General features: G+C 46.0%; 1 protein-coding gene across 5 annotated transcripts in view; it reads right to left on the bottom strand.

Annotated features, from left to right (window-relative positions):
• Nucleotides 1–3,306: 3,306 nt before the first annotated feature.
• Nucleotides 3,307–26,661, bottom strand: part of Cep70 (centrosomal protein 70) — a 30,476-nt gene continuing 7,121 nt past the window's right edge. For 4 of the 5 annotated variants that reach the window (XM_090323610.1, XM_090323607.1, XM_090323611.1 and 1 more), the window contains 13 exons: nucleotides 21,834–22,014; nucleotides 18,617–18,786; nucleotides 15,876–15,932; nucleotides 14,970–15,057; nucleotides 14,799–14,887; nucleotides 14,169–14,243; nucleotides 12,690–12,795; nucleotides 9,266–9,436; nucleotides 6,634–6,783; nucleotides 6,374–6,542; nucleotides 5,645–5,759; nucleotides 4,785–4,864; nucleotides 3,307–3,911 (listed from right to left, as the gene is read on the bottom strand). In XM_090323610.1, coding sequence (XP_090179736.1) covers nucleotides 3,850–3,911; nucleotides 4,785–4,864; nucleotides 5,645–5,759; nucleotides 6,374–6,542; nucleotides 6,634–6,783; nucleotides 9,266–9,436; nucleotides 12,690–12,795; nucleotides 14,169–14,243; nucleotides 14,799–14,887; nucleotides 14,970–15,057; nucleotides 15,876–15,932; nucleotides 18,617–18,786; nucleotides 21,834–22,014 — 1,513 coding nt within the window. In that variant the 3' untranslated portion in view covers nucleotides 3,307–3,849. The remainder of the gene's footprint in view (nucleotides 3,912–4,784; nucleotides 4,865–5,644; nucleotides 5,760–6,373; nucleotides 6,543–6,633; nucleotides 6,784–9,265; nucleotides 9,437–12,689; nucleotides 12,796–14,168; nucleotides 14,244–14,798; nucleotides 14,888–14,969; nucleotides 15,058–15,875; nucleotides 15,933–18,616; nucleotides 18,787–21,833; nucleotides 22,015–26,661) is intronic. The other variant, XM_090323612.1, reaches the window with a different exon arrangement.

Raw genomic sequence — 26,661 nt, 5'->3', positions numbered from 1 at the left:
CTCAGCTATGAGGCAGCTGAACAGAACTGCGTGACCAGGCTGCGCCCTTCCCACCCACACCCGCACAGCATGGCAGCTCCAAACTCACCTTCCACACCACAGGCCGGCAGGCTCTGCAGGGGTGCAGTGGGAAGTGATGCGTGTCAGCGTTCTGCACAAACCTGGGACCCCCAGGCTGCCCCCGTGGCACACCACTGTTGCCACACGGGCCAAACACCACCCAACAGCCACAGACCCATTCCAGTGCGGAGGCCGCCATGCAGAGCCAGGACGCGAACCCCAACTGGCCAGCTGCGTTTCCACTGTGGAAACAGCAGGTGCCTGCCTCACACACGATGCACCCCGACTTACGGTTTGGACCCTGTGGCCTGCTGGTGGCCCCGACACCTGAACCCTCAGACAACGGCACAATCCCCACGCTAAGATGTCACCAGGCCTGGCACCTCTCCTCAGGCTCCCATCAGCTCCGCAGGGAGGCGCTCACCTCAGCTCCTTCTCCCCCAGCTGTGTGGTTATTGGTCTTCTGGAGTTGATTACAATGTACAATTTTCATATTTACTCCCCTGTGCCAGTGGGTTCTACGTTCTGACAGAGTACGCATAAAAAAGTGCTGCTACGGCTCAAGTGGCAGAGTGCTAGCTTTGAGCAAAGTGTCCAAAGACAGTGCCCAGGCCCTGAGTTCAAGCCCCAGGACTGGCAAAACTGACATGTACACTGGTAGAACCAGTCTGGTTTTTCTCCTAAAGTCGCCTGCTTGTGTCCCGTGGTGTCCACACCCAGCATGGCCTCCAGTGGCACTGCTGCACACAGCGGCAGGCTCTGCTAGGACTCGGGTAGTAAGCAGTCTGTTCTGGGTACACACCGTGGCCAGCCTGCGACGTTCACCTACGTGTCTGCTCACAACAGCCAAGACCTAGGCCTAGCTCAACCTCAGCTCCGCACACACCAAGGAACAGGCCACGCGACAGCGGCGCAGGCTCCACACACCGGCGGCAGGACTCAAGCAGCTCAGGAAGGGCTATGCTGACACTAGATACGCCCTGTTCCTGGCGACCGTGTGGACGTTCATTATCGCCCCACTTGCTTTTATGATACACACCTTCCCCCCAGGTATCAGAATAAAAAAGGTTTACTAAAATAAAAGGCATTGCTAGTAACTATTAAAAGGGTGAAATGGCACTCAAGGCAATCAACATGAGTGTCCCAAAGGGGACATGCGGCCTTGGATCAGTTATACACACCCTTAGAAAACAGCTTCCAAACACACACATGTTGAAAGAGACTTTAGTACTTCCTACAAACTGGCAAATCCGAGACTCAAACCGAGAAGCCGGTAGGGATGTAGATCCAAGCACAACAGCACGTGTACGTGTCGTGGAACCAGCAGGGGACCCGTGCAAACGACATCCCCAGGAATCCAGACTCAGTAACTATGTATTCCTTTCCACAGGCACTGACCTTAGAAAGCTAAAGTAGCAGCGGAAGCTGGGTGCTGGAGGCCCCCACCTAGAGTCCGAGCTGCTTAGGAGGCTGAGATCAGAAGGATCCCGATGTGAAGCTAGCTTAGGCTGCAAATCACTGCCGGAAGGTAGAACTGGGATATGTAGACAGCTTACACAAACAGCCCAGATGCCCTACAGAAAATGTGGTACTTAGACACAATGGAATTTTGCTCATCTTTCAGAAAGAATAAATATTATATCATATGCAGGGAAATGGATGGACCCAGAGAAAGTCTATTTGGTTAAACGGGTCAGGCTCAGAGACAAATGGTGCATGTTTTTTCTCACATGTGGAAGTTAATATACAAATGTACGTAACACGTATGGAGCTCTATGCATTTACACACCAGCAAATTAACTAAAGGACGGTAGGTGTACAAGAGTGTAACTCCCTTGGACAAACGTGACCCATTTAACAAAGTGGATTCCACCAAGTGGAAAAATGTTGCTGGGGTGGGGGTGGGGCACACAGGAATGGAGGGAGAAAGAGGGGAGCAAACATAGCCGTGAATGCAAGGGACAAGGATGGCAGGGGCGACATTTACCAAGATGCATTGCACTCATGACCTGACCTCTTCAACAGAAAACCCCTTTGTATCAAGATTCAATAAACGCAAATCGCCACATAGGCACACAACAGAAAACTAAGGAATCAAGCAACAAGATGCAAAAAGAAAAACCCTCAACCATGCCAAAAAATTGTAAGCAAAAATGAAAGATACCTGATTCCGTCCATATAAAATCTATAAAGTGCAAACCAATCTACAGATGGAGAGCAGCTGAGCTGGAGCCTAGAGGTGGGAGAGAAGGAAGGACCTGCAGTTAGAGACCTTTTGGGTGAAGCAGCGTGCCTATGGCTTTGATTGTTACAATAAATTTACACGTATATATCAGAAATGTATCAAATTGCATACATTTAAAAAATAGTTCCTTTGTCAAGTAGCATGGAAACTTTGCTTCTAAATCAAATTAGAGACCAGGCAGGCATAGTGGTGCATGCCTGCAACCCCAGCCACTTGGAGGAGAGTTCAAGGCCAGCCACGGCAAAAGCAGGAGACCCGATCTAAAAACAGAGAGCAAAAGGCAGGAGCACTGTTCAAGTGGCAGAGTGCCAGCCTGGAGAGCGTGAGCTCTTCCCTCTGTCCTAACACAACCAGGATTGCAGGGGTGAGGCCCCTCCCGGCTTCCAAGGACTTTTTGTACCCCCAACCCTCAGCCTGTTCTTCTGCGATGTGGCCTCCTGTTTAGAAATGCAACTGCAGGTTAACAAAACCAAGGAGTTTAAGTGAGAAGGGCTCTACGATGCCATCTTTCATCAGCTCGGTGCAGCAGGCAGGCATGGGCAGCTTGTCCACAGCGGCTGGCTTCCCCGCCACCAGGCCACTTCCCAGCAGGGACGGATGAGAAACCTGCCGGGCCTGGAGGAGCCAGAGTGTGGGTGCCGTGCACAATGCTGGGGGTCGGGCTAGGACTGTCTCGACTCTCACTGTTGAGCAGTGCAAATAAGTCACCCAGTGCTTAGGCTTGGAAAGTCTCCACACAGCTTTTATTTGAAATCTTATATCCTTATAAAGATACAGTACAACAAGATCTCCAACTGGACACTTGCTCAGCAGGATTTTATCTGCCTATTTTATATTTTATCCCAGGATTCATGTCTATTCTCACACAAGTACACACTTTTCTTTTTCTTTTTTCCTCCTGCTTTGAAAGGGCAACTGCCACAAAGAAATCTTAGGTCCAGGAGCGCAGCCTAGCGGTAGAGTGCCTGCCTACCACGCACGAGGCCCTGGGGCTGAGTCCTTGGTACCACATACACAGAAAAAAAGCTGCAAGTGGTGCTGTGGCTCAAGTGGTAGAATGCTAGCCTTGAGAAAGCCCAAGGACTGGCAAAACAGAACAATATCTTCGGAAGGTGCCAGGAGAGCAGGGGCCTCCCGGAGGAAGGCAGGCCGCAGCTGGTGCTCCTCTTGCCTGATCCAAAGGCCATGAATGCTCGAACTTCAATCCAGCTTCTCCATCATTTGCAATCTCTCTCTCCCCGAGTCTCACAAACTACTTTAAAACAGCCACAAACTGTAAAGCACTCAAGACTTGCTTAAGAAATGATTGCAGCATCTATTTTATTTCACTACTTTAATAAGTTAGCAACTATTTTTTGTAAAAGAATTGTAAGGGTAATTAAAAAAAACCATAATATGGTGGGAAGGGGCTGAATACTAAGGAAAGGATGAATTAAGGAGGCTAATACATTTTAGAACCCTTGTCTTAAAATAAGATGAGTTCTAGAAAATAACTTAGAAGTTTAGGAATACAATTTACACAGTAAAAATGATTTGGTTTCTTTTCAGTATGAAAGTACTTTTAATTTCTTTACTGCAGGCACAATGGCATCCAAGTCATCAATTTCTGTAACAGAAAAACAAGAATAGAGAACAGTAACTGAATAATGAACGATTCCAACACGCGAGGCAGCACGGGGCCCTCGTGTGACGGCGGCTGGGTGTGTGCACTGCCGCAGGCGGCTGTCCTCACCCGCCCTGGCGCCGCCATCTCGGCTCAGCAGTGCTGGACCCACCGGGCTTGTGTCCTGAGGCCGCCTCCCTGCCTTGCCAGACCCTAGCCCAGCTGAGCCTCTCCACAGGAACAGGGAACTGAGGCCTACCCACCCTGTTTCAACCGCTGAGGCGGTGACTTCTTTCCCTGTCCGGAACACAGCCCTGCTCCATGGCCAGGCACCTGGTTCTTATACCCATTGCTTTCCACAGCAACTCCCCTGGAGGCCCCTCCATCTTTCATTAGCCTAGAACACATGGCTCCTGCACCGCCTTCGGCTCCTGTGGTGTGAACCCACCACGGAACACCAGGACACGGGACAGGCAGAGTCGGGTTCTCATCTTTGGTTGTGGAGAGGCACAAGTCACTCCCGCCCCGACTCCTGTTCCTCCCAGGTAAGGAAACTGCCTTCGACAGGAACCTCCCAGACAAAGCCCCCACACAGAACGGATCTTAATGAAGCATATGAACTTCACAGCCACAGGAAAGCACACTCAAGCAAGAACGCGCCTCTTTGGCTGCAGGAGACCTGCGGCTGGGGGTACAGCAGTGCCCCCCGCACTTCTTATAGGCAACCACTGTGCCACAGGGTGAGCCAGGACCTGACGGAGCCCTGTGTCTTTAAAGGCCCTGGGCTGCTCTGTTTGGGGTACAAGTGGGAGGAGAAAACAACAGCCCAGGTCGGAAGGCCCCCCCCCCCCAAGCCCTCACACCAGCGAGGCTTACCTAAGACTTGTAGTAGATCATCTATAAAAGCCCGGAATGCAGGGAAAAACTCTTCGTGTTCTTCCAGCTTGCTGATAATGCTGTTTAAGAAATACAGTGTACACCACCCTTCTGCCGAGGGCCCCGCGCCCCTGCAGCCGAGCAGACTGGACACAACGCAGCGTGGCGGGGGCAAGCTGGCTCCCGAGCTCTGCGTCCCTCACACTTGCCCACCGCCTTCCTAACGTGGCAAATGGCCCAGGTGGCCCTCAGCTTCTGGAGAAGCCTTTCTTCTAAGCCTGGCTGTATCCCGGGGACCCTGCACCCTATCAGCCAGGGTCAATAAAACTGGAAATGAAGAAAGTGACCGGAAGCAGCAAATGTCAACCCCAGGGGCTGCAATGGCACACAGGGACAGTTGCTCCGAGCACAGCCCTGGCACCTCACGTGGGAAGAGGTGACCGAAATTGAAAATTTGCACACTTGCTTCACACCTGCTACCTGAGCTACCCTCGGCCCCCGGTGGTTGTTTTTTTTTAAATAACCGCTATTATGTTAGTAAAGCCTAAGGTATTTTTTAAAACCACAAAATCCTTTTCCATTTACCTTCTATCAGTTAATTAACAGACATGTACTGGCATGACTCAGTGGCCTCAAAACCGGCTGCAGGACGTAATGCAGATGGGCTCAGGAGGAAGGGCCCTGGCCCCTCGTGTGCACGTGGGCCTACCATCTACGTTTGGCTTTAGCACGCCGACATTTTCTCTGTCTGTTAGGGCAGCTGTGTTGAAAGCATGCCATTCCAAATGGGAAAGGGAAAGGAGACGGCAGGACTTCCACCGCGCCGCTCAAGAGCTGTGGGTGATTCTGTCAGACAATACCTTTCGAGGTCTTCAGGTCCTAGCACCCGCGTCACCTGATCGTTCATGTCCTCCTGGATCAGCTGGCACAGACGGCCCACTGTGCTTACCAGCACGCACAGCGACGACGAGCTGTCTGCGAGGGAGCACTGTGCAGTGAGCACACAGCCGCCCTGTCTGTGCCTCCCGTTCCTCAGGGGCCTTGTCCAGAAGGACTCCTGAGCTTACCCTGAACCCCAAATCTCACAGGGTTGGTGAATAAGCTCAGAAGCTCTCGATAGAGTTGGTTTGGGTCACAGCTAAAGGACAGTGAGCTGAGAAAAACTCTCATCTTTTTTCTTTTGTGTATGCCAGTACTGGGGCTTGAACTCAGGGCCTGGGTGCTGCCCCTGAGCTTTCTTTGCTCAAGGCTGGCACTCTACCACTTGAGCCACAACTCCACTTCTGACTTTTTGCTGGTTAATTGGAGAGAAGTCTCACAGGCTTGCTTGCTTAGGCTGGTTTGGAACTGTGATTCTCAGATCTCATCCTCCTGAGTGGCTAGAATTTAAGTGTGAGTCACTGGCACTTTTCTTCTGGGTAAGGGGGCCCATGTCTATAATCTTAGCACTCAAGCAGCTGAGATCACAGGATTACGAATTCGAGGCCAGCCTGACCTCCACAGTGAGCCCCAGGCCACCCTGAGCTATTGAGAATCATCCTTTGGTTAACTCCTCAGACTCCCGAGGTCCTCAGGGCCACGGCCCTCACCTAAGTTCAAGAGCTCCTGGAGGTTCCTCACGGCGTTGCTCATCTCGCCCAGCCGCATGTACACTTCGTTCATCCGCGGGTACACTCCAGTCAAGGACGGCACGTCAAACAGTTTTTGGAAGTGGGAGACAATGGCGTGCAAAGTTTGCAGGTTTGGCATCTTGCTGTCCTGTTCAAAAGGGGGCAGACATGGCACCCTCGTGTGTAACCTCCAATGGTTACCCTCCGCAGAGCAGGGCAGGGGAGGGAGCACCGAGTACCTTTCTGTCCTTGTTCTCCACTTCCTCCAACATGACGTCCACCATCAGCAGCAGGTCCTCCACCCGGATGCCCCCGTCCTCGTCCTGCTTCCGGAAGCTGTGCCACGGGACCAGCTCTGCGGACAGCATCTTCAGGGTCTTGTACAGGTCCTTCACGACAGAACACACCATGTGGCATGACAAGTGTCTGTGCTGACAGCAACGCTGTGAAGATCCAGCAGGCTGGAGACTTGGGTGTGGAACCCTGCGCCTGCGCCGCCGCCTCCAGCCGCGGCCCTGGTGAGCGCTCCGCTCTCAAGTCAGGGTCTCGCGGGCGCCCAGCCTGAGCTGGAGCTCAGCAGGCTGAGACCAGACAGGCCTCAAACGGAGAATCTCCTGACCACTGGTCCCAGGTAGCTTGGAGGACAGACACAGTCGACACACCCAACACAAATAAACATTTTAAGCACTAGACTTGAAAAATTAAAAATTTGGGAAAAAAAAAGTCACCTAGTAGCAACACAATGATAACCTTTATGACACAACCTTCTACCAACACAAAACAACCCTTATTTTACAAATTTATGCTCGAGAATGAAAGTATTAGAAAATTAGGTTGGGAGTATAGTTCAGAGGTAGACTTCTTGAAGTTCAACTTTCAGCACTGCAAAAACGAAACAAAAGTATGTATGTGTACACATGAGTACACATGAGTACACACGAGTACACACGAGTACACACACACACACAATCCACTTAATGTCCATTCCTTTTCATGGCTGAGTGACTATTAGTACAGCTATTACTGAAAGATGGTATGGTGGTACCTCCAAACCTAGGACCAGAACTCCCACAGGACCCAGCATTCTTCTACTAAGATGTGTATCCAAATGAAGCGAAATTAGCCTGTCAAAGCGACTCCAGCACTGACCTGTTTACTGTGGTACCATTAGCAATGTATTAGCATATATTAATATGGGATCCACCTTTATGTGCAGTGACGACTCAATGGATAAAGAAACAGTGTGCAGGGTACACAGCAGGTGTTATTCAGCCATAGAAGACTACAACTCTGTCATTTTTGCCACATAGGTGGAAACAGAAGGAATTACATTAGTTGAGACAAACCAAACGCCCAAAGATAAACACCACGTTTTTACTTAGGGAGGGATGAAAGCTGAAGAGTGGACTTCCTTCAAGCAGAATGGAGGAATGGCTTCCAGAGCAGGGGAGCAATGCTGGGAGGGGTGGGGCAGAAAGAGAGTGGGGAGCAGGGGGGGGTGGGTAGCAGGTGGGGGGAGTAAGGGGAGGTATGTGGCAGGAGCAGAGGTGAGGCAGAATAAGGAAGATTGCAGGCCAGCTTGTCCTTAGAGAGCATGCTAACTGTTCCCAACTTCAACAAATCACGGCGTGGGAGGGGACGCGCATGCCCAGACTCTGATCTGATCTCGGCGCAGGAGGAGCATGTACTGGAATGTCAGACTGAGCCCACGTGTCAATAAAATACAGCACAAGTGCAGTAATATTCTATGGCATGCACATGGCCCATCTGCGTGCACATTCACCCTTTAGTCAAATCCAATCCAAGAAAAATTCCAAATTCCACCTCACCCTCTTAAAATGCTCAACACAACAACAAAACCAGCGCTGCCCAGGACACAGTGCAGCCACTGCGGAAGCCTGTGTGAGGTGACCAGAATTGCCATCTACTAGAGACGCTGCCCACAGCATTCACTGGGTGGGGCAGGCAGATCTAGAAGAACCAGGCTAGGTCGTTGATGGGTAAAGAGAATGCATTGTATGTGAACTGCTAATCATCTGTAAAAACAAAAACTAAATTATGTCACTGTTCAAGAAAATGGATAAATTGGAGAACATTGTTAGGTAAGCTAGACTCTGAAAGATATCACACTTGCCTCTCATATGTAGAATCTAAATTTTAAAAAGAAACCTAAAAGCTGTGGAAGTAAAATAGGAATATTGGGAAAAAAGAATGCGGGGGGGGGGGGGTGACAGAGAGTGCCGAGAGCTGTCCCCAGTGGACCTTCTATACGGGCAGGGAAATATCATCACAAACCTAGTATCTCGTACAATGAATACACACTAGTTATCAAAGGAGCAAGGATCCAGTTTTGTTTTGTGGTCCTGAGGGATTGAACTCAGTGCTTCAAACTTGTTAGGCAAGTGCTCCACCACTGAGCCACGCATTACCCCCACCCCTTTTTGGCTATAGGTTTCTTTTTTTTTTTTTGCCAGTCCTGGGCTTGAACTCAGGGACTGAGGTCTGTCCTTGGGATTTCTCAAGGCTAGAGCTCTACCACTTGAGCCTCAGCACCACTTCCGGCTTTTTCCTGTGTATGTGGTACCAAGGAATCGAACCCCGGTCTTCGTGCATGCTAGGCAGGCACTCTACCACTAAGCCAAACTCCTGGTCCCTATAGTTTGTTTTATACAGTTTGTTTTGTCCAGGCCAGCCTCAAACTACAATCCTTCTATCTCAGCCTCTCAAGCAGCTAGGATGGCAGCCATACACCACCACCCCTTGGTCAAAGATTACAAGATAACCTTGCAAACAACAACAAAAGCCAGGTCCTGATAAGAAAAGCCACCGTTTACCACACTTGCAAGTAGGTACAGAACATTTTCATCTTACCTTTAGCGATGTCAGTTCATCTGCCCACATTTCTATTATAGGAACGAGATGTTCAAATCCACAGTCTTGCACAAGGTCTTTGTTGAAATTTGGGGCTCCTCCTTTGCTCTGCTTGTAAATTATTACTGGCATTCTGGGGTTGTGAATAATGGAGTTGATGCTACACAGCACCTTTAAAAGACACAGAGTTTCCTGTCAAAATACTATCCTGGCCTGACAGATCCAGGCCGTCCTGTATGCACTACATTGCTAATCTCAGGCATTACGATTAATAACTGGGTGTGATAGGACATGCCTGGAATCCCAGGCAGGAGTGGCTGAGGCAGGACGATTCAGAGTTCAAAGCCAACCTGGGCTATATAGTGACAGGCTGCCCCAAAGGAAAAAGGACCTTGAGTGAGACTGACCAACACTGTGTTAAGAGTCTCATTAACGGGGGTGGTGGTGGTGGTGGAGGTGGAGGGGAAGGTAGTGGGGACCAAGACATGTGAAAGGGTATCAATATATGTGAATTAATGCACCTTCTATCTGGCAAATATCATGTAACCCTTTTATTAATTACAATAAAAAAGAATACTTTTATTAAAAAAAGAAGTCTCATTAACATGGTTAGACAGTTCCAATCAACTAGCTCAGTAGCTTAGGCAGTAGGGTGCCAGCCAGTAAGAGAGATTAGATACTGCAAAGAGTTCTTGCTTTGAACCAAAAAATTAGAATTAAAAAAAAATCCAGAAACCTTACAGAAAAACCTAAAATCAATTTTAAAAGCACCTGCGTAGGGGCCAGGAGTTTGGCCTAGTGGTTAAAGTGCTTGCCTAGCATGCATGAAGACCGGATTCGATTCCTCGGTACCACATACATAGAAAAAAAGCTGGAAGTGGGGCTGAGGCTCAAGTGGTAGAGCTCTAGCCTTGTCCAAGGACAGTGCTCAGGCCCTGAGCTCAAGCCCAAGACTGGCAAAACAAACAAACAAACAAACAAAATGTTAAACTTTTTTTTTAAAAAAAACAAAAAACAAAAACTCCTGTGTAATGAAGAATGACTATCTGGACACCTTGGCTAGTCTCTCCATTTCCGTTTCTGCTTCCTCATACTTAAGCCATGTAGGGTATTACGAGAGATGTAGGGGAAAGGATGAGAGTGAAGGACTGTGGGTTCTAAGGCGGCGCCCCAGGCACACAGTGCTGTGCAGGTCTTGGCCAGAGGTGGCTGGCTGTGAGGAGCCCACTGGGGAAGAGGTTTGAAAGGCCACTCAGGATCCATGGAAAAAGCTGATGTTTTCTCTTCCCCTACAAACAGGTCCTCTGAGACCACGGCCTCTCGTGCTGGTATTTTTGTTTTGGTCTAGCTTAGGGGAATGTGTTTAGTTCAATTCTATCATAGAACTCACCTAGGAATATCATTTTACTTGAGAAAATAAGTAATGCCCTCTCAGTGAATGCACAATGAGGACAGAGCGCTCTCGTCTCCCCTGGGGGTGTGGTCAGGAGGGTGGCCACTCTCTGCACATGGTAGCACCCAGGCGCTAGAATGCACCTGCGTTAGCCAGATCACGACTCGACCCCATCTTCTCACCACTGCCAGCCCTTCCCTGCCAAAGGCCAGCACAGGACCTGGAGAAATGAGGGAGTACAGCACCCCCCCCACCCCACTCCCCGCACAGTGCTCACAGAGCAGGACAGGCCTGAGGCAGAAGACAGGGCCAGCAGGGAGAAGTGACAGTGACTTCTTCCTGGTATTTGAATGTACTTTCTTCCAACTTCTCATTATGAAAACTTTCCAAGAAGGATTGGGAGTTTGGCCTAGTGGTAGAGTGCTTGCCTAGCATGCATGAAGTCCCAGGTTCTATTCCTCGGTACTACATACATAGACTAAAGCTGGAAGTGGTGCTGAGGCTCAAGTGGTAGAGCTCTAGCCTTGAGAAAATCCAAGGACAGTGCTCAGGCCCCGAGCTCAAGCCAGGACTGGCAAAAAAAAAAAAAAAAAAAAAAAAGAATAATTTCAGAATGTCTTAGTTCAAAACTAAAGGCATCATTTAATCAAAAACTAAAAATAGGCTGTGCGCAGTGGTTCACACCTGTAATCCTAACTACTCAGGAGGCTCAGATCTGAGGACTGCAGTTCAAAGCCAGCCTGGGCACTAAAGTCTGTAAGACTTTTATCTCCAATTAACCATCAGAAAAACCAGAAGTGGTGCTGTGGCTCAAGGGGTAAGGTGGTAGCATTGAGCAGAAGAGCTCAGGGACAACACCAGGCCCAGAGTTCAAGTCCTAGGACCGACAAAACAAAACAAACAAAAAACTAAAAGCCTCACTTCTCTATCAATCCATAAAGTTAACACAACTTAGGATTTTTATCCAAAAAGTTATTTAATATGGTAAGAACACGGCCAAAAAAAGATTGAAAGTACTTGTTCTAGAGGGGTATCAAAACCTGCATGCAATAAAATAGAGCTTGGAACAAATATAGGAGAAATAAATTTATGAATATAGAGAAATGTGGCAGAAATACCATTTAATCCAGCAGACAAAAAAGAGTGGTCACTGCCAGATGCTTGTAGCTCTTGCCTGCCTGTAATCCTAGCTACTCAGAGGCTGGGACCTGAAGATCATGGTTTGAAGCCAGCCCCAGCAGGAAAGTCTATGATACTCTATCTCCAATTAAATCACAGAATAAGCTGGAGCGCTGGGAAGGTGGCTTAGTGGCAGATGCTTGCCTAGCATGCACGAAGCCTCAGGTTTGATTCCTTAGTACCACATACACAGAAACAGCCAGAGGTGGTGCTAAAGCTTAAGAGGTAGAGCTCCAGCCTGGTGCAAAAGAGCTCAGTGACAATGCCAGGCCTTGTCCTGCCCAAGCCCCATGACAAAAATCAATCAATAAATAAAATAACCCTAGGTGGGCTCAATAAAATGATCATAAACCCAGTTGCATCAGTAAGCTACTAAATTTAATTGCACAGCTATTCTTTCCTGTATCATACCACACAGATTTAAATATTTAAACAAATACAAAACCACATGAGGGCCCTAAGATTAACTTAGGTAATAATACTAGCAACAACAAAAAATAAAATGGAAAATGATTTAAACAGGCTGAGATTATAAAATCCTAAAAAAAAATTAAATGGACAGATAGCTCCTAATCATTATTCCTCAAACTATACATTCCAGCTTCTTGCAGTGCACTTCCTCTGCACTAGGGCCTACAAGCACTGAGAGGTGAGGTGCAAGTATCACCTTTGTTATATACAAGCACTAGGACATTGCAGAGGCGGGCTTTTGCAGAGTATGGTGTTCTGGAACCAACTCTCCCAGGAACCCAGGGCCAGCGGCACAAGAGTTCCTTACCACGGGACGGTTTATTACACTACAACAGAAAGCAGGGTCCTAATAAGCACAGTTTTAAGGTAGGGGTTCAATACCTGAAAGTACCTCTGGTCAACCAGGGCCGATTGATGGTTTTCTTTGCTGGGCAGATCTTTTCTTTCTGTGTCCTCAGTCTTTTTAGGACTGATAAGCTCTTGTAATCTAAAGAAGGGGGGAAAAAAGAGTCAAGATAATACAAGATGCTTTCTGAGATTAAAATGACAAACTCAGTGGTCCAGCTGGCCTCCCAAGCGTTTTATATCATTTGACGTCCATACATGCAAACTTTAAATATGCATGCGCATGTAGAAAATGCTCATCATACTGTCCTCCCGACAGACCACAACGACACCAAATGTGAGGAGCTACAAGACATTGACGGGGCTCTAGAGAAGGTAGAATTAGGAAGAAGACCGTTACACGGTGTGTGGCCCTCACACCGGAACACTCACCAGACTAAGCTGGGACCTGGAGAGGAGAGCTGACAGCTCAAGTAGGCCTGGAGTTACCTCAGGGGTAATGCAAGTTGAAAGGCAACAGAGAAGAAACACTGGCGAGAGGATGCCGAGACCTCCCACAGAAGGGGACGTGAAAGTGTGGGAGGGAAGCAGTGCCAGGCTCAGGGAGGGAGTCCAGGGCCCAGCTGCCCACAGTCAGTTTTCTTAAAATAGAGGTGAGAAGGCCCTGGCCTACATACCAACAAAACCCTTCTCATCCTTATGGCTGCAGTGCTGCTGGCTTAGCTCTGGGTGGCAGCACAGCAACCTCTGCGCTGCACTCCAATTGGGTCCTCACTTCTCTTTTGCATCTCGTGTTTCCATTTGAATTTTAGGTCTGTATTTAGGAATATCCAGGTCTGTTCTCAGACAATCTCCCCACCAAAACAAAACAAAAAACGTAAGGCTAGTGCAGGAATTTTAGGCAGAAAAATGGTTACCCTGCCTGGCAACCACTTAGTACCAGGCCACAGGGGAAAAACAAAACAAAACAGAATCCAAGCAAGCAGCCTTGGTGCTCTTGTATCTTGCTTGCTTTAGGGTAGCGAGTGAACAAAGGCTGCTAATGTCAGTTTGGCTCACTTACCTAAGGGATGATCAGAAACCTGACTATGGATCTGATTCCTACTCAAGTTCTTCTACTACCCCTCACGCAGCAATGACAAGTGAACATCCCCAAACTTGTTTCCACGTGTAGGCACTGAAAATTTTCCAACAAAAAAAAAGGGTTCCCCTCTCCCCAAGACTATAAAAACAAAGGCAGGCAGCGGCAGTGTCGTCTGCCTATAATCCCAGTTACTCAGGAGCCTGATATTTAAAGATGATGGTTCAGAGCTATCTCAGGCAGGAAAGTCTAAGACTCTTATCTCTAATTAACCATCACTTGAGCTGTGGCTCAAGTAGTAGAGCCCCAGCCTTGAGCAAAAAAAGTTCAGGGACTGTGTCAGGGTCCAAAGTTCAAGCCCCAAGACTGACTCAATAAACAAAGAAACAAACAAAATGCCAGTAACAGATGTAACTTGGATAAAATGTAATTACTTGACACTTTTCCTAAGGGCCTTTTCCAGTTTCTTCACTTGTTGTTTATAAAGTCTTAATTCGTGCTGTGTTGGCCTGTAGAAAGAAATCATAAGGGATACAATTCACCTTTCTGGATGAAGTGACAAATGGAGTCCCTAAACAAGGCAGTGCTCGTGGCCACTGGCATCTTTCTTTTGTATAATTCCTTATTTCAAACTTTTCTTCCACTTTTGTTGTTAATCTGGAACTTCTCATCAAATATACAGATTGAATCTTAGAGAATACTGTATCAAATCCTGCTGGAGTATTAGGATAGGGATGAGAGAAGACTCAAGGGGTGCTTATCCTCCCTGACTGTCCACACTTCAAATACACACGATGTATTGGACATCTACGTGACTTCCATAAAGGTAGAAACTGGGGCGTCACCTCTTCCCCCATCTTCCCTTCTTCAGTGCCCACTCCTAGCCCTCCTCTCTGTGCCTGGCCCACTCTGGCTTTCCCACCCTGCCATCACTTGCCATGACAGTCAGCTGACTACTGTGACGTAAGAACGCCCAGTGCCTGGGCCAAGTTAAGAGTCAAGGGCTAGAATGGTCCATGGCGTGGATCCAAAGGAAAAGGAAAGGATACTCAAGTTTCTCTCACCTGTTTTCCAAATCTTTTTGGAGGTCCAGTTTTTCACCCAGAAGGGTGTCAATCACGGATCTTGATTCCTTGAGTTGGTTCTGTAATGACTGCAACATCACAGAAAACAAAGTGAATTTCCCTGGATGGCTGGCTCTATGGAAGCGTTCATTGGTTAGGCAACCCTCCTACCATGAGAAGGCCTTTATAACTTGGTGAGGAATCTGTATCTCCAAAGTCTCTATCTTCTTCTGACTGGCTTTCATCTTCTCTGTACTGCCTGGGAAAAAGACATGTGCGGCGAACTTCTTATGAAAAAGTCTATTTTCTAAAAACAGTCCAAATCAAAAATGAACCAAACTAAAGTAAATCCCAATTTCCTACTTGTTTATAAAGAACGGCATGAGAACATACTACTGCCCAATATTATCATTTGTTCACTTTTCTTAGAATATGGGGACCACTACCTCACTGCCCAGAAGACTACTAAGCCTAAGAAGGGGTGGGAAAAACACTCATTAAATAATAACTAATAATACAAAAATAATAAACACTTGTTTAATAATAAAACACAAGTAAAACATCCACATTATTTTTGAAAAAATGCACTCTCTGATAGTGGGGTCAGCCCAGCTTATAATCAGGTTCCACTGTGCCCAGCTGTGTGTATACTGGGGCTTGAACTCAGGGACTCATCCTCTTGCTCCGTTCGCTCACAGCTGGTACTCTACTACTTGAGCCCTGCCTCCAGTCTAGCTTTTCTTTCTGCTGGCTAACTGGAGATTCGTCTTACAGGCTTTCTGGCCTGGTTGGCTTTGAGTTGTTATCCTCAGATCTCAGCTGCCTGCGAAGCCAGAATTATAGGTGTGAGCCCCTGGTCATCAGCTTGCCAGCATTTTAGTGACTGGGTAGTGGTAGTAACTTGTGGAACTGCTTGTGAATAAAACAAATGTCACCAATACATATATATGTGATAAATTTTAACCTAAACAGTAGAACAATCTTCTAGGTCTTTATAAAGACAACTTCAATGGTGAAAACAGTACAAAGATTTCTAGAGAAACTTTTGTTTACATTTGAATCTGGGATTATTCATACCTTTGTGAATTGATTTTTCTAAGTTTACATTCATAGTAATCAATTAGACAAAGCAACCTACAAAACAGAAGATACATTAAATTATTTTTCAAATGTATTTTTTAAGCAGAATATTATCAACTATTCTTTCCTCCTAATTTCAACTTCTAGTGATAAAAATCAAGGATATATTATCTGGCAGGCTCTACTTTTTATCTAAAAAGAAAATTTGCATGAATTTAAGCGTGTATATTGGGAAAGAACTGTATGGATTCTTTTTCTTTTTATGGCATTACTGAGATTTGAACTCAGGGCTTATTGCAATGGTGCTCTAGTCTGACTTTCTGCCGCTTATTTCTAGTCTTTCAGTTTTCCAGAGGCTGGCCTCAAGCTGTGATCCTCCAGTCTTAGCCTCCTAAGCAGTGAGGCATACAATAAGTACCGGTTGGCACTTGGCTTATAAGGATATTTTTTGTTTTTGTTTCTAGTCCTGGGCCTTGAACTCTAGGCCCAGGTGCTACCCTGTTGTTATTATTCTTTTTTTGCTCAAGACTAGCGCTCTACCATCTGAGCTACAGCTCCACTTGCAGCTTTCTGGTGGTTAACTAGAGATAGAGTTTCACCTTTCTGCCAGTCCTCACATCTCAGCCTCCTGAATAGCTAGGATTATAAGCACAGGCCACTGGGGCTGGGCCCCTCAGGGTTGTTAACTGGGAGACAACACAGTAGCTGAGGGCATTAGGGACCCGACAACTCTATACACTGGAGGGGGACACTACACAATGGGGGCCCTTCTCCAGGACCCAGTGCTTCAGGCTCCTTGGACTACCTGCCATTCCTAAATACATTCACCCTTGCTGCTGGGGTATTCCTCCAACTGCAAAGTCTCTTCTTTGCAATTAAAATTGAAAGTGCCCAAGCGTCTAGTTGCAAAGTCACTTCCTGTCCCCCTCCAGCTTCACTATTCCTGTGTGTCCCCACAAACCAACTAGCTTACTTGCTTTCACCTAGTCAGGAGATTTCCAGTCCTACTAGGAGAAAATGAAACTGGTGACAATGAAGCTTGTAGCAGTTAAGTGTGGGCTTTCAGACAAGAGGGGGAGAAGGTAGAATTAGTATAGAGGGGAAGAATATAATCACAGCTTCTTGGAATAAAGCTCATTGTAGTTTTGACTCTAGAATTATGCTTTATGTACTTGAAAGTAAATCAAATAGAAAGCAATTTTTGCAAATTGAAAATAAACTGAAACATATAGACCTAAGTCTATTAAACTGGTGATATGAACAGAGAGGAAAGTTGTGCTTAAGTATGCTTAGAATACCATGTTTTATCTGCTTCCGTAAGAGAATACATGGCTGATATTAAAGAAAATAGATTGTATCCAAGGAGGCTCAGGGCCAGCAACCCTGCTATTGATTCTCAAGTTTTTCTACATATTATAGGACAAAGCATGAGTGGTGACCAATGTTCTTAGGGAGGACCCGGCCTCACTAATTCCTTCTTGTACTTCATGAGCAGATAGAGCAGAGGTAATACATACACACACTGAAGTACTATTGATCCCTAAAGAAGAAGAAAACGTTGTCATTTCTGATAAGAATGGAACTAGGGGTGAAAATAAGTTCAACAAGCTAAGCACAGAAAGACAAGCTCATGATCACAAACGTTGATCCTAAAGGAGCTGATCTCACAAAAGTAGAGGACAAAATGCAAGGAGAGAAGAAAGGGGGAAAGTTGACCAATGGCTTTTAAAGGACAGTTAAATAGCAGTAAGAAGCTAGGGAAGGGCTGCGAATGTGGCCTAGTGGTACAGTGCTTGCCTAACATGCAGGAAGCCCTGGGTTCAATTCTTCGGTACCTTATACAAGGAAAAAGCCAGCAGCGGTGCTGTGGCTCAAGTAGTAGAGCACTGGCCTTGAGAAAGCCCAGGCCCTGAGCTCAAGCTCCAGGACTGGCATTTAAAAAAAAAAAAAAGCAGCAGCAGTGGCTATGTTGTGCTAATTTGCAGGGAGATTATTATAAGTAATAAATTACTACACATATCAAAAGGTAAAAAGACTTTTAAAGTTTCACCATAAATAAATGCAAATTTCCAGTACCCGTGGCTCAAGTGGTAGCATGCTAACCCACACATGTACTGAAACATCACAGTATCCCATTAATATATGCAGACTAGTTAAATTTTTAAAAAAATTTAAAAGTAATAAGGAGTTCAAATTTGTTAACTTTCTTTCTTTTTTTGAGGCAGGGGATGGAGGGGAGGGAGTTATGGGGCTTGAACTCTTGCCTGGGCGCTGTCCCTGAGCTGTAGTCTACAGCTCAAGGCTACTGCCCTACCCTTGAGCCACAGCCCCACTTCCTGCTTTCTAGTGATTAATTGGAGACAAGTCTCTTGGCTGGCTTTGTGTTGCCCAGGCTGGCTTTAAACCTCGATCCTCAGATCTCAGCCTACAGAGACTAGGATTACAGACGTGAGCCCCCACACCCAGCTAAGCAGCTAAACTTGTTAACTTTCAAGGCACCTAGCTAAGCAGCTAAGCTTGTTAACTTTCAATCATTATTGTTATGTTGTCTGACTCCATTCCTCAAAAGAGCGATAGGTCAAAAGGGAAGAAAAAAAAAAAAAGCTCAGGTTTCATGGAAGAAAACCAGAAGGAGCAGGAGGGACTTCTCTAGTTATTACGGGGCATGACCACTGCCAACATGGAGTGGCCATAAGAACGGGGCCTGTGGGGTCAGCGGGGCGGGTAGTGAGCATTACTGTCTGTCCAGGACGCTGTGGGGAACTCTGCGGCAGAGGTAGGAAAACACTCTGTTCTGAGTGACCACACGCTCCTCCTCCTCTTTCCTTAGTCTGTACATCTCCTTTTGCAAGGAAGTAATAATCTCATGCTGTTCCATTCGTTTCTTCTTGTAATGTTGGCATTTCATCTGCAAGAGATTTTGTGAAGATGGTTATGATATGCGGATCCAGAGTGTGCTGTTCCAATGGCTTCACACAGAGGTGTCTTCACAGGCCACCAGGCTGCTTACTCAGGAATGTCAGCACTGATGCTCTTTAGTCAGTCGTGGGGCTTGAATTCTGAGCCTGGGCCCCCCGCCCCCAAACTTTTCTGCTCAAAGCTAGCACTCTTCCACTTTGAGCCACAGTTCCATTTACAGCTTTTTGGTAGTTAACTGGAGATAAAGACTTGCACGGATTTTCTGCCTGGGCTGGCTTTGAAGCCTGCTGCTCTTCAGATATCAGGCTTCTGAGTAGCTAGGATTACAGGTGTCAGCCACCCACACCCAGCCCGATGCTCTTTTAAATGGGTGCAAAGAACAGTATCACGTCATAATGTGAAAACTGCAATAGGAAATCATAATGAATACTTGCACAAGTCCAAACATTCCATGATGAGGGTTTTTGTTTTTTGGGTTTTGTCAGGCATGGGGCTTGAACTCAGAGGCTGGACACTGTCCCCGAGCTTTTATGCTCAAAGCTAGTGCTTGCCATTTGAGTCACAAAGAACATGCTGGAGAAGTGACAGCCTCCTCAGGAAATGGCTGGGAAAACTGGACATTCACATCTAGAACACTGACACTAGATCCTGATCTCTTGTCCTACACGAAAAGCAACTGAAAATGCTGCAAATGGATACAAGGTCTTTGGAATGGCTACAGGGAACCTGGGGACAGACAAGGACTTTCTGAATGGGATTCCAATAGTTAAGGAAGCCTGCAGAATGGGGAAGGAGCTTTCCATACATCCATCCAACACAGGACGCTGATGTCCAGGACAGAAAAGGAACTCAAAATATTAAACACCAAGCGGAGGAGCTGAACACTTTTCAGATGAGGAAGGACACATAGCCCATCAATTTGGGAATACGTTGAGGGGACCGTCAGAATGGCCAGCACAAACAGATACACCAGCAAACGCTGGCCATGCTACAGGGGCAGAGGAGGCAGAAAAGTAAGTGGCTCAACAGTTTAAAACAGAACCACTGTCTGACCCTGCTCCACCCTCCTGGGTATAGTCAAAGGAGCACACAGCACAGGACCCACCTGCAGCCATGTTCATCATATACCACTCACCGCTGTCAAACTGTGGAATACGCCTTGGTAACCCCAACCCATCCATGTGTAAAGAAAATGTGCCACATATACAATCAAATAGTAATGAGAAAAAAACAGGGTCCTGGGAGATCATCGTCTTAAGCAAAGTAACTAAAAAATACCCTATCTTCACTCACATATAGAATCTAGATTTTAAAAAAGAAGACATGAGTGTAGAAGGAGACTATTTAGGATAAGGAAAGGGGAAAGGGAAGGGAAAGGAGGATAAGAGAATAACATGGAACAAACATCATCAAACTATGTCACTTGCATGTAAGAAAATGTCACAATGGTCCCTACTGGGATGTACAATTAACTATAATTAACAATAAGCTAATACAAAATGAAGTAAATAATTCAGTAGTATCTATATAATAACATCATACAACTACTATCTCCTTTTTGTTCCAAAATCAGACATACTCTCTAAAATAGTAAGTTTAATATGTTCAAAGAGTATAAAGCAGAATTTCAACAGAAAACTAAAAACTAAAGAAACAAATTATGAAGCTAAAAACCCTGATAACAAAATACAAATATCCAGCGTAACATATCCAAATGTGAAAATCACTGCTGGAAGCTGGGTGCTGGTGGCTCACACCTGTGATCCTAGCTGCTTAGGAGGCTGAGATCTGAGGATCACGGTTCGAAGCCAGTCCAGGCAGGAAAGTCCACGATACTCATCTCCAATTTAACCACCAGAAAATTGGAAATAAAACTGTGGCTCAAAGTGTAAAGAGTTGTAACCTTGAAAGAAAAAGCTCAGGGACAGCACCCAGGCCCTGAGTTTAAGCACTTGGACTGGCAGGAAGGAAGGAAGGAAGGAAGGAAGGAAGGAAGGAAGGAAGGAAGGAAGGAAGGAAGGAAGATCTATGGTATTCTGCTCTCCAATTAACCACTAAAAACCCAGATGTGGAGCTATGGCCAAGCAAGAATATGAGACTGTAGATTCAAACTCCACTACCAGCACAAAGAAATTCCCATCATACACCCAAGGTTTGCTTCAGTCTTCTTCCAACCCAAGTGTCCCCCCCTCCCTGCCCCCACCTCACTTCGCTGTCCTTCATGCATTTTTCCATTTCTTTTAGGGTGGGCCAACTGTGCCAAAGACTCTACCATGAATGTCCAAATTTTAAGGGTTTGTTACATTGAGAAGTATCAAATATTGAGACATTGCCTCAGAACTCAGGGTTGTTTTTTTTTTTTTTTGCCAGTCTTGGGCTTGAACTCCAGGGCCTGAGTGCTGTCCTTGGGCTTTTCCAAGGCTAGAGCTCTAGCACTTGAGCCACAGCATGGGCTTTTTCTATGTATGTGGTACCGAGGAATCAAACCTGGGTCTTTGTGCATGCTAGGCAAGCACTCTACCAATAGGCCAAACTCCCACCCCATAACTCAGGTTTGTACGTAACAGTTATGGCTGCCTTTTAGACATCTGAATGAAATACAAAAGGCAGCTGGCTGAGCCTGGACTTACTGTGAAGTTTAAGGTACAGACATAAATCCAGAACTGTGAATTGGGTTAACATCCCCAAAGGACTTGGAGTACATAGAAAAGCTCCATGGACTGAGCACTACGGCATCCCGACACTAAGAGGCCATAGGGACGAGAAGAACCAGCACCAGAGGAATCCAAGGACCAGCGAAGTTAGAGAGGGACAAAGGTCCTGGGAACCAAATACAGAGTCTTCAAGTGAACAAAGGCTGGGCAGTGAGGCATTGAGGACCTAGCACGAATCACTTCTCCCCTCTTCGCAGCCATTTCTAATGAACCTCAGACATCTGCGGGGCTCCCTGACCACAGTTCTCTGCCACAGACGCATATGTGAAAGTGTCCTGGGTCAGCCTAGCAATGTCATTGAAGGAAAGGTGTTAGCCAGTACCTGTAAAGCTTTCTGTTCCTTCTGAAGCCTTTTGATTTTACTCTGTTGCTGGCAAACCCTATTAAACGATTCATCTTCCAGTTCACCAACTTTAGATTTCACACTCTCCATAACTTCTTCTAAGTCGTTAGCTCGCTGCTCCTGATGGTCTGCTCGGCTTTTTTCTAGTTGAAGTTCATGTCTAATCCGAGACACAAATCCTGCTCTTAGTATTAAAGTTTAAGTAATTCCCCAACATACCTACCAAACAACTCACAGATGTTCTAGACAGTCTTTCACATGTTTAGTATTTCTTCTTTTAAGTCTTTATTTATATTTTTTGGCAGACCTGGGGGACTGAAGCAGGGCCTTGGATTATTCACCAAGTTCCCATCTCTTGACTCACACCTCCCAGCCCTTTTGTTTGTATTGTTTTTGAGATAGACTTTTACAAATTTTGCCTATCTAGCCTCAAACTCCTAATCCTCCTGTCTCCAAACTCCCCTGGTAGCTATGACCACCACTCTAGCCTTATTTCTTCTTCCGATTTAGTATTAAGGATAAAACCCAGGAACGTGACATTAAAAAGACATACTCTAAGCTGGACACTGGTATCTCATGCCTGTAATCCTGGCCATTCAGGAGGCCCAGATCTGAGAACTGTGGTTTGAAGGCAGCCTGCAAAAAGGCAGCCTGCGCAGGAAAATCTGTGATTCTTATCTCCAATCAACAACAACAACAACAAAAGCTGGAAACAGAGCTGTGGCTCAAGTGGTAGAGTGCTTGCCTAGCATGCACAAAGACCCGGGTTCACTTCCTCAGTACCACATATATAGAAAAAGCCAGAAGTGGTGCTGTGTCGGGAGCAAGAGGGAATCAAACTGTACTTTGATTTGCATCAGATAATTGCTTGATTGTCTTATTGTTTTTTGGCCTTCTCTTGTTCTATTGATCTGAGATTTACCATATGAATGTAACCCCCAACAGTTCCCTGATTAACCATCTGGATGTAACACCTGGGAGTGCCCTGGTCTGGGGAGGGGATATAAGCTTTGAGTTGAGAATAAACGAGAGCTGCAGTTTTTGCCTGTGCTGCAGACCTCCCGGACCCGATGTGTTTGTCTCTCTTCTAATTTTTCCAGTCCCTGCCCCCTATTTCAGGAACCCCAATTTGCTGCCGGTAGGCCCCGGCATCTGGCGCCCGAACAGGGACCCTGAAAATCTGGGACGACGGTGGAGGACCCCGCTGTGGTGAGTAACACATCGTAGGACTATTAAGAGAGGATCTTAAGAGAGTGTATAGTCAGGAGTAAAAATTATGGGTCAAGTTAATAGCCATAGGTCATTTGTACCGATTTTAACAGACCTACTTGAAGCCCATGGAACGTGGGTGGAAAAAGGGGTGCTTCAGAGCTTCCTACAGTTTGTCGAGGAGGCATGCCCGAGGTCTATAGAGGAGGAATTCCAAAAAGCCTGGCAGCGGATAGGAAAAAGAATTCAAGAATATTATAATGTATATGGCCCCGAAAAGACCCCAGTAGAGGCTATTGATGTATGGAATCTAGTAAATGAATGCATAGATCCTCAACATGAGAATGCAAGGAAGATTATAGTTAGACACACAGCCTATGAAAATGCCAACGCCGCCTGTCAGGCTGCTATCAGACCCCATAGGAACAAGGGAGGAATCACGGATTTTATTTCACTGTGTGCTGATATTGGACCCTCCCATGTGCAAGGCCTTACTTTAGCCGCCGCTCCTCAAGGAAAGACTGTTACTGAATTTCTAAAATATAGAGGTCAGCGGCATTCTCGGGATGCTAGACCCCCAGGGCGTTGCTTTTCTTGTGGACAAATAGGACATTGGATGACGCAATGCCCACGCCAGGCCAGGTTAAAGAGAGAAAAATCACCTGGCACATGTCCACGCTGTGGTAAAGGGAAGCACTGGGCTAAAGATTGCAAGTCAGCAACAGATCGCAATGGCCGCCCGTTTTCGGGAAACTGGAGAAGGGGCCAGCCCCTGGCCCCGCAAAACCATGGGGCAGTCCCTCCCTCTTCTCGGCCACAAGTGCATCTTCTAACAACCCCCCAAGATCAGTCTCCAGCCTCCTCCGTGCCACCCCAGGCAGTGCAGGATTGGACCTCTGTTCCTCCACCTGCTCAGTATTGACCCCAGAGATGGGGACACAAGCTCTCCCCACGGGGGTCTTCGGCCCCCTTCCCCCGGGAGTGGCTGGATTGCTGTTAGGGCGAAGTAGCTCAGCCCTTAAAGGGATACAGATTACACCTGGCAAAATTGACCAGGATTTTACTGGAGAAATCAAAGTTATGGCCTCTGCCCCGAAACACGTGGTATCAATCCCAGCCGGTCAAAAATTAGCACAACTAATACTTGTGCCTTTACCTCCCGGGGAGACTGCTAATTCCCCATGTGGACAGAGAGGATTTAGATCTTCTGATATCTATTGGGTACAAAGCATAAAACAAGAGAGGCCTGAGATGACTATATTTATACAAGAAAAGCCCTTTAAAGGAATATTAGACACTGGAGCAGATGTGTCTGTGATAACTAAAAAACATTGGCCAGCCCAATGGCCCCTGACAACCTCTATGACTTCCCTACAGGGGGTTGGGCAAGCAACTGACCCACAGCAGAGCAGTGCGATCCTTGTTTGGAGAGATGAGGAAGGGCACTCTGGTCATTTTCAGCCATTTGTCCTGGATCATCTGCCAATTAATTTATGGGGTCGTGATATCATGGAAAAAATGGGAGTGTATATGTTTAGTCCTAGTGCTGCGGTCACTAAGCAGTTACTTGATCAAGGCCTCCTCCCCTTTAGGGGACTAGGCCGAGCAGCACAGGGGGAGCTAGGGCCACTCCAACCCCAGTCTCACCCTACGAGACAAGGATTAGGGTATCCCTTAACGGGAGCTGTCGTTTGCCCTCCCCCTCATGCTGATCCCATAAATTGGCTCTCTGAAGAACCGGTATGGGTCGAACAGTGGCCTCTTTCACTAGAAAAGATCATTGCAGTGCAGCAGCTGGTACAGGAACAGCTGGACTTGGGACATGTGGCCCCTTCTAACTCTCCATGGAATTCTCCAATTTTTGTTACAAAGTAAAAGCAGATTAAATACATTTTGCCTGTGCATGAAAACTTTATCAAAGTTATTCACTTAACAGTTCACCCCAGTCACAATGTTATCAGTTACAATATTAAGATACCATATCTTTAATTCAAATTATATTACATGTTATATCCTCAAGATGAACTTTTAAACTTCAAACTCTCTAATAAATGGTATCTTCAAAGGGGCAATTTCCACTAGTCTCTGGGTGGCATTATTCTAGGCTTTTTTTTTTTTTCCCCAACTAAAAACCTTCAAAAAATTAATTTTCACATGCTTTACACTCAAATATTTGGCTAGGTTTCCCCCCTTACTGACTACATTTACAGATAGGTAACAAGAGAGTTAAAATTAAAAGGCAGCCATTAAAATAATGGATCCATCATTTAGAAGATATTTGGCTTGTGGCAATGAGAGGGTGTGTTAACAGCCAGGTGCTTGAGGCATTACTGAATATGGTAACAGAACGAAGCCCAACCAGGAAGACCAAGTGGGGATATAGCGACATTGCACTTCATTCTTTACAAATATTCTAAACTGATAAGAAATACAAGCCATATTTAGATCATCAATTAGAATATGCTGAACCTTAGCATTTAACACAGCAGTCATTTCCTTATGATCCTTTATGGGTCCTTTTAAATCAATTTAAGTATATTCTGGGCATAAAATATTTTATCAATAAAGACTTTTCTAATGTATATTTGGAAATGCTTATATGAAAATAGCCATTTGCTTTGCCAAAAAGATTCAAACTGAACGCAGAAGTTTTTCAGGGGGAAAAAGCTCGACTTTCTTCTTCCCACCACCTCTGCCACTGATGATTTCTCAAACTCCTCAAGTTTGTTCTCTCTACCTTCACTGAGGATAAAAACCAGAGAGCAAACAACCTACAGACACCCGGGGTTCAAAAGACAAGAATACGGTAACACACAGCAGTGGTCCCAATACTCAGGGTTCATATTAATGGGCTCACTTATCACGTGAGGCTTTCATTGATGAACAGGGCTCTGGGCATACCAAATTATCACACAAACCATTGCCTTTTGAGACTTTGGATACTTTTATAGTTTAATTTGCAAAACAATTTTTCTAACAAATTATTTTTAACCAAATCATATCTTGAAAACGGTTATATAGAAAAACCCAGGGAATAAAATGAAATGTTCATTGTGGAAGGCCTTAAATTACATTATTACAGTAGAAAATTACAGGAGGTAATATTTCTGGGAAGTAAAAAGTTTTTCGCTCCACTCGGGCCTGGTATGGCCCCTCCCAACTGGCTGCAGCTGAGGTGAGCAGAGGCCAGACAAAGCAGCTGCAGTCTTCGTCTAGTTTCCTTTTTCCTACAACCTGCTGAAGTGACAGTCTAGAGAAAGTTGGTGGCAGGACACAAACTTCAGTCTTTAATTTTAGCTAGTCGCTTTGTTAAAAGGGCTTTGTTTTAAAACTTGGTTGTCACCCACAAGAATAAGATTAGCAAAAAACCTTCATGATACTAAAATTTTCCGGAAAATGAACGGCCGATATTAATTTTGCACGCTTTAAGATCTTTGAGTATGAATGTGTGTGCGAATGGGTGTGAGTGAACATGTTCAAGGTTAAATTGTCAGCATGCTGTATAAAACAATGGTTGAGCTCATTTGAAACACAAAGGGAATTGGGTAAATCTAAGTCTGAACTTCAAAAAAATTAGTAGGTTTGAATGTTTCCTATA

The sequence above is a fragment of the Megascapheus bottae genome, chromosome 32 (assembly GCF_031878675.1).
Source record: "Megascapheus bottae isolate mThoBot1 chromosome 32, mThoBot2.hap1, whole genome shotgun sequence".
Taxonomy (NCBI): Eukaryota; Metazoa; Chordata; class Mammalia; order Rodentia; family Geomyidae; genus Megascapheus; species Megascapheus bottae.
The sequence above is the reverse complement of the archived record's forward strand: the minus strand, read 5'-3'. Positions and strand labels throughout refer to the sequence as shown.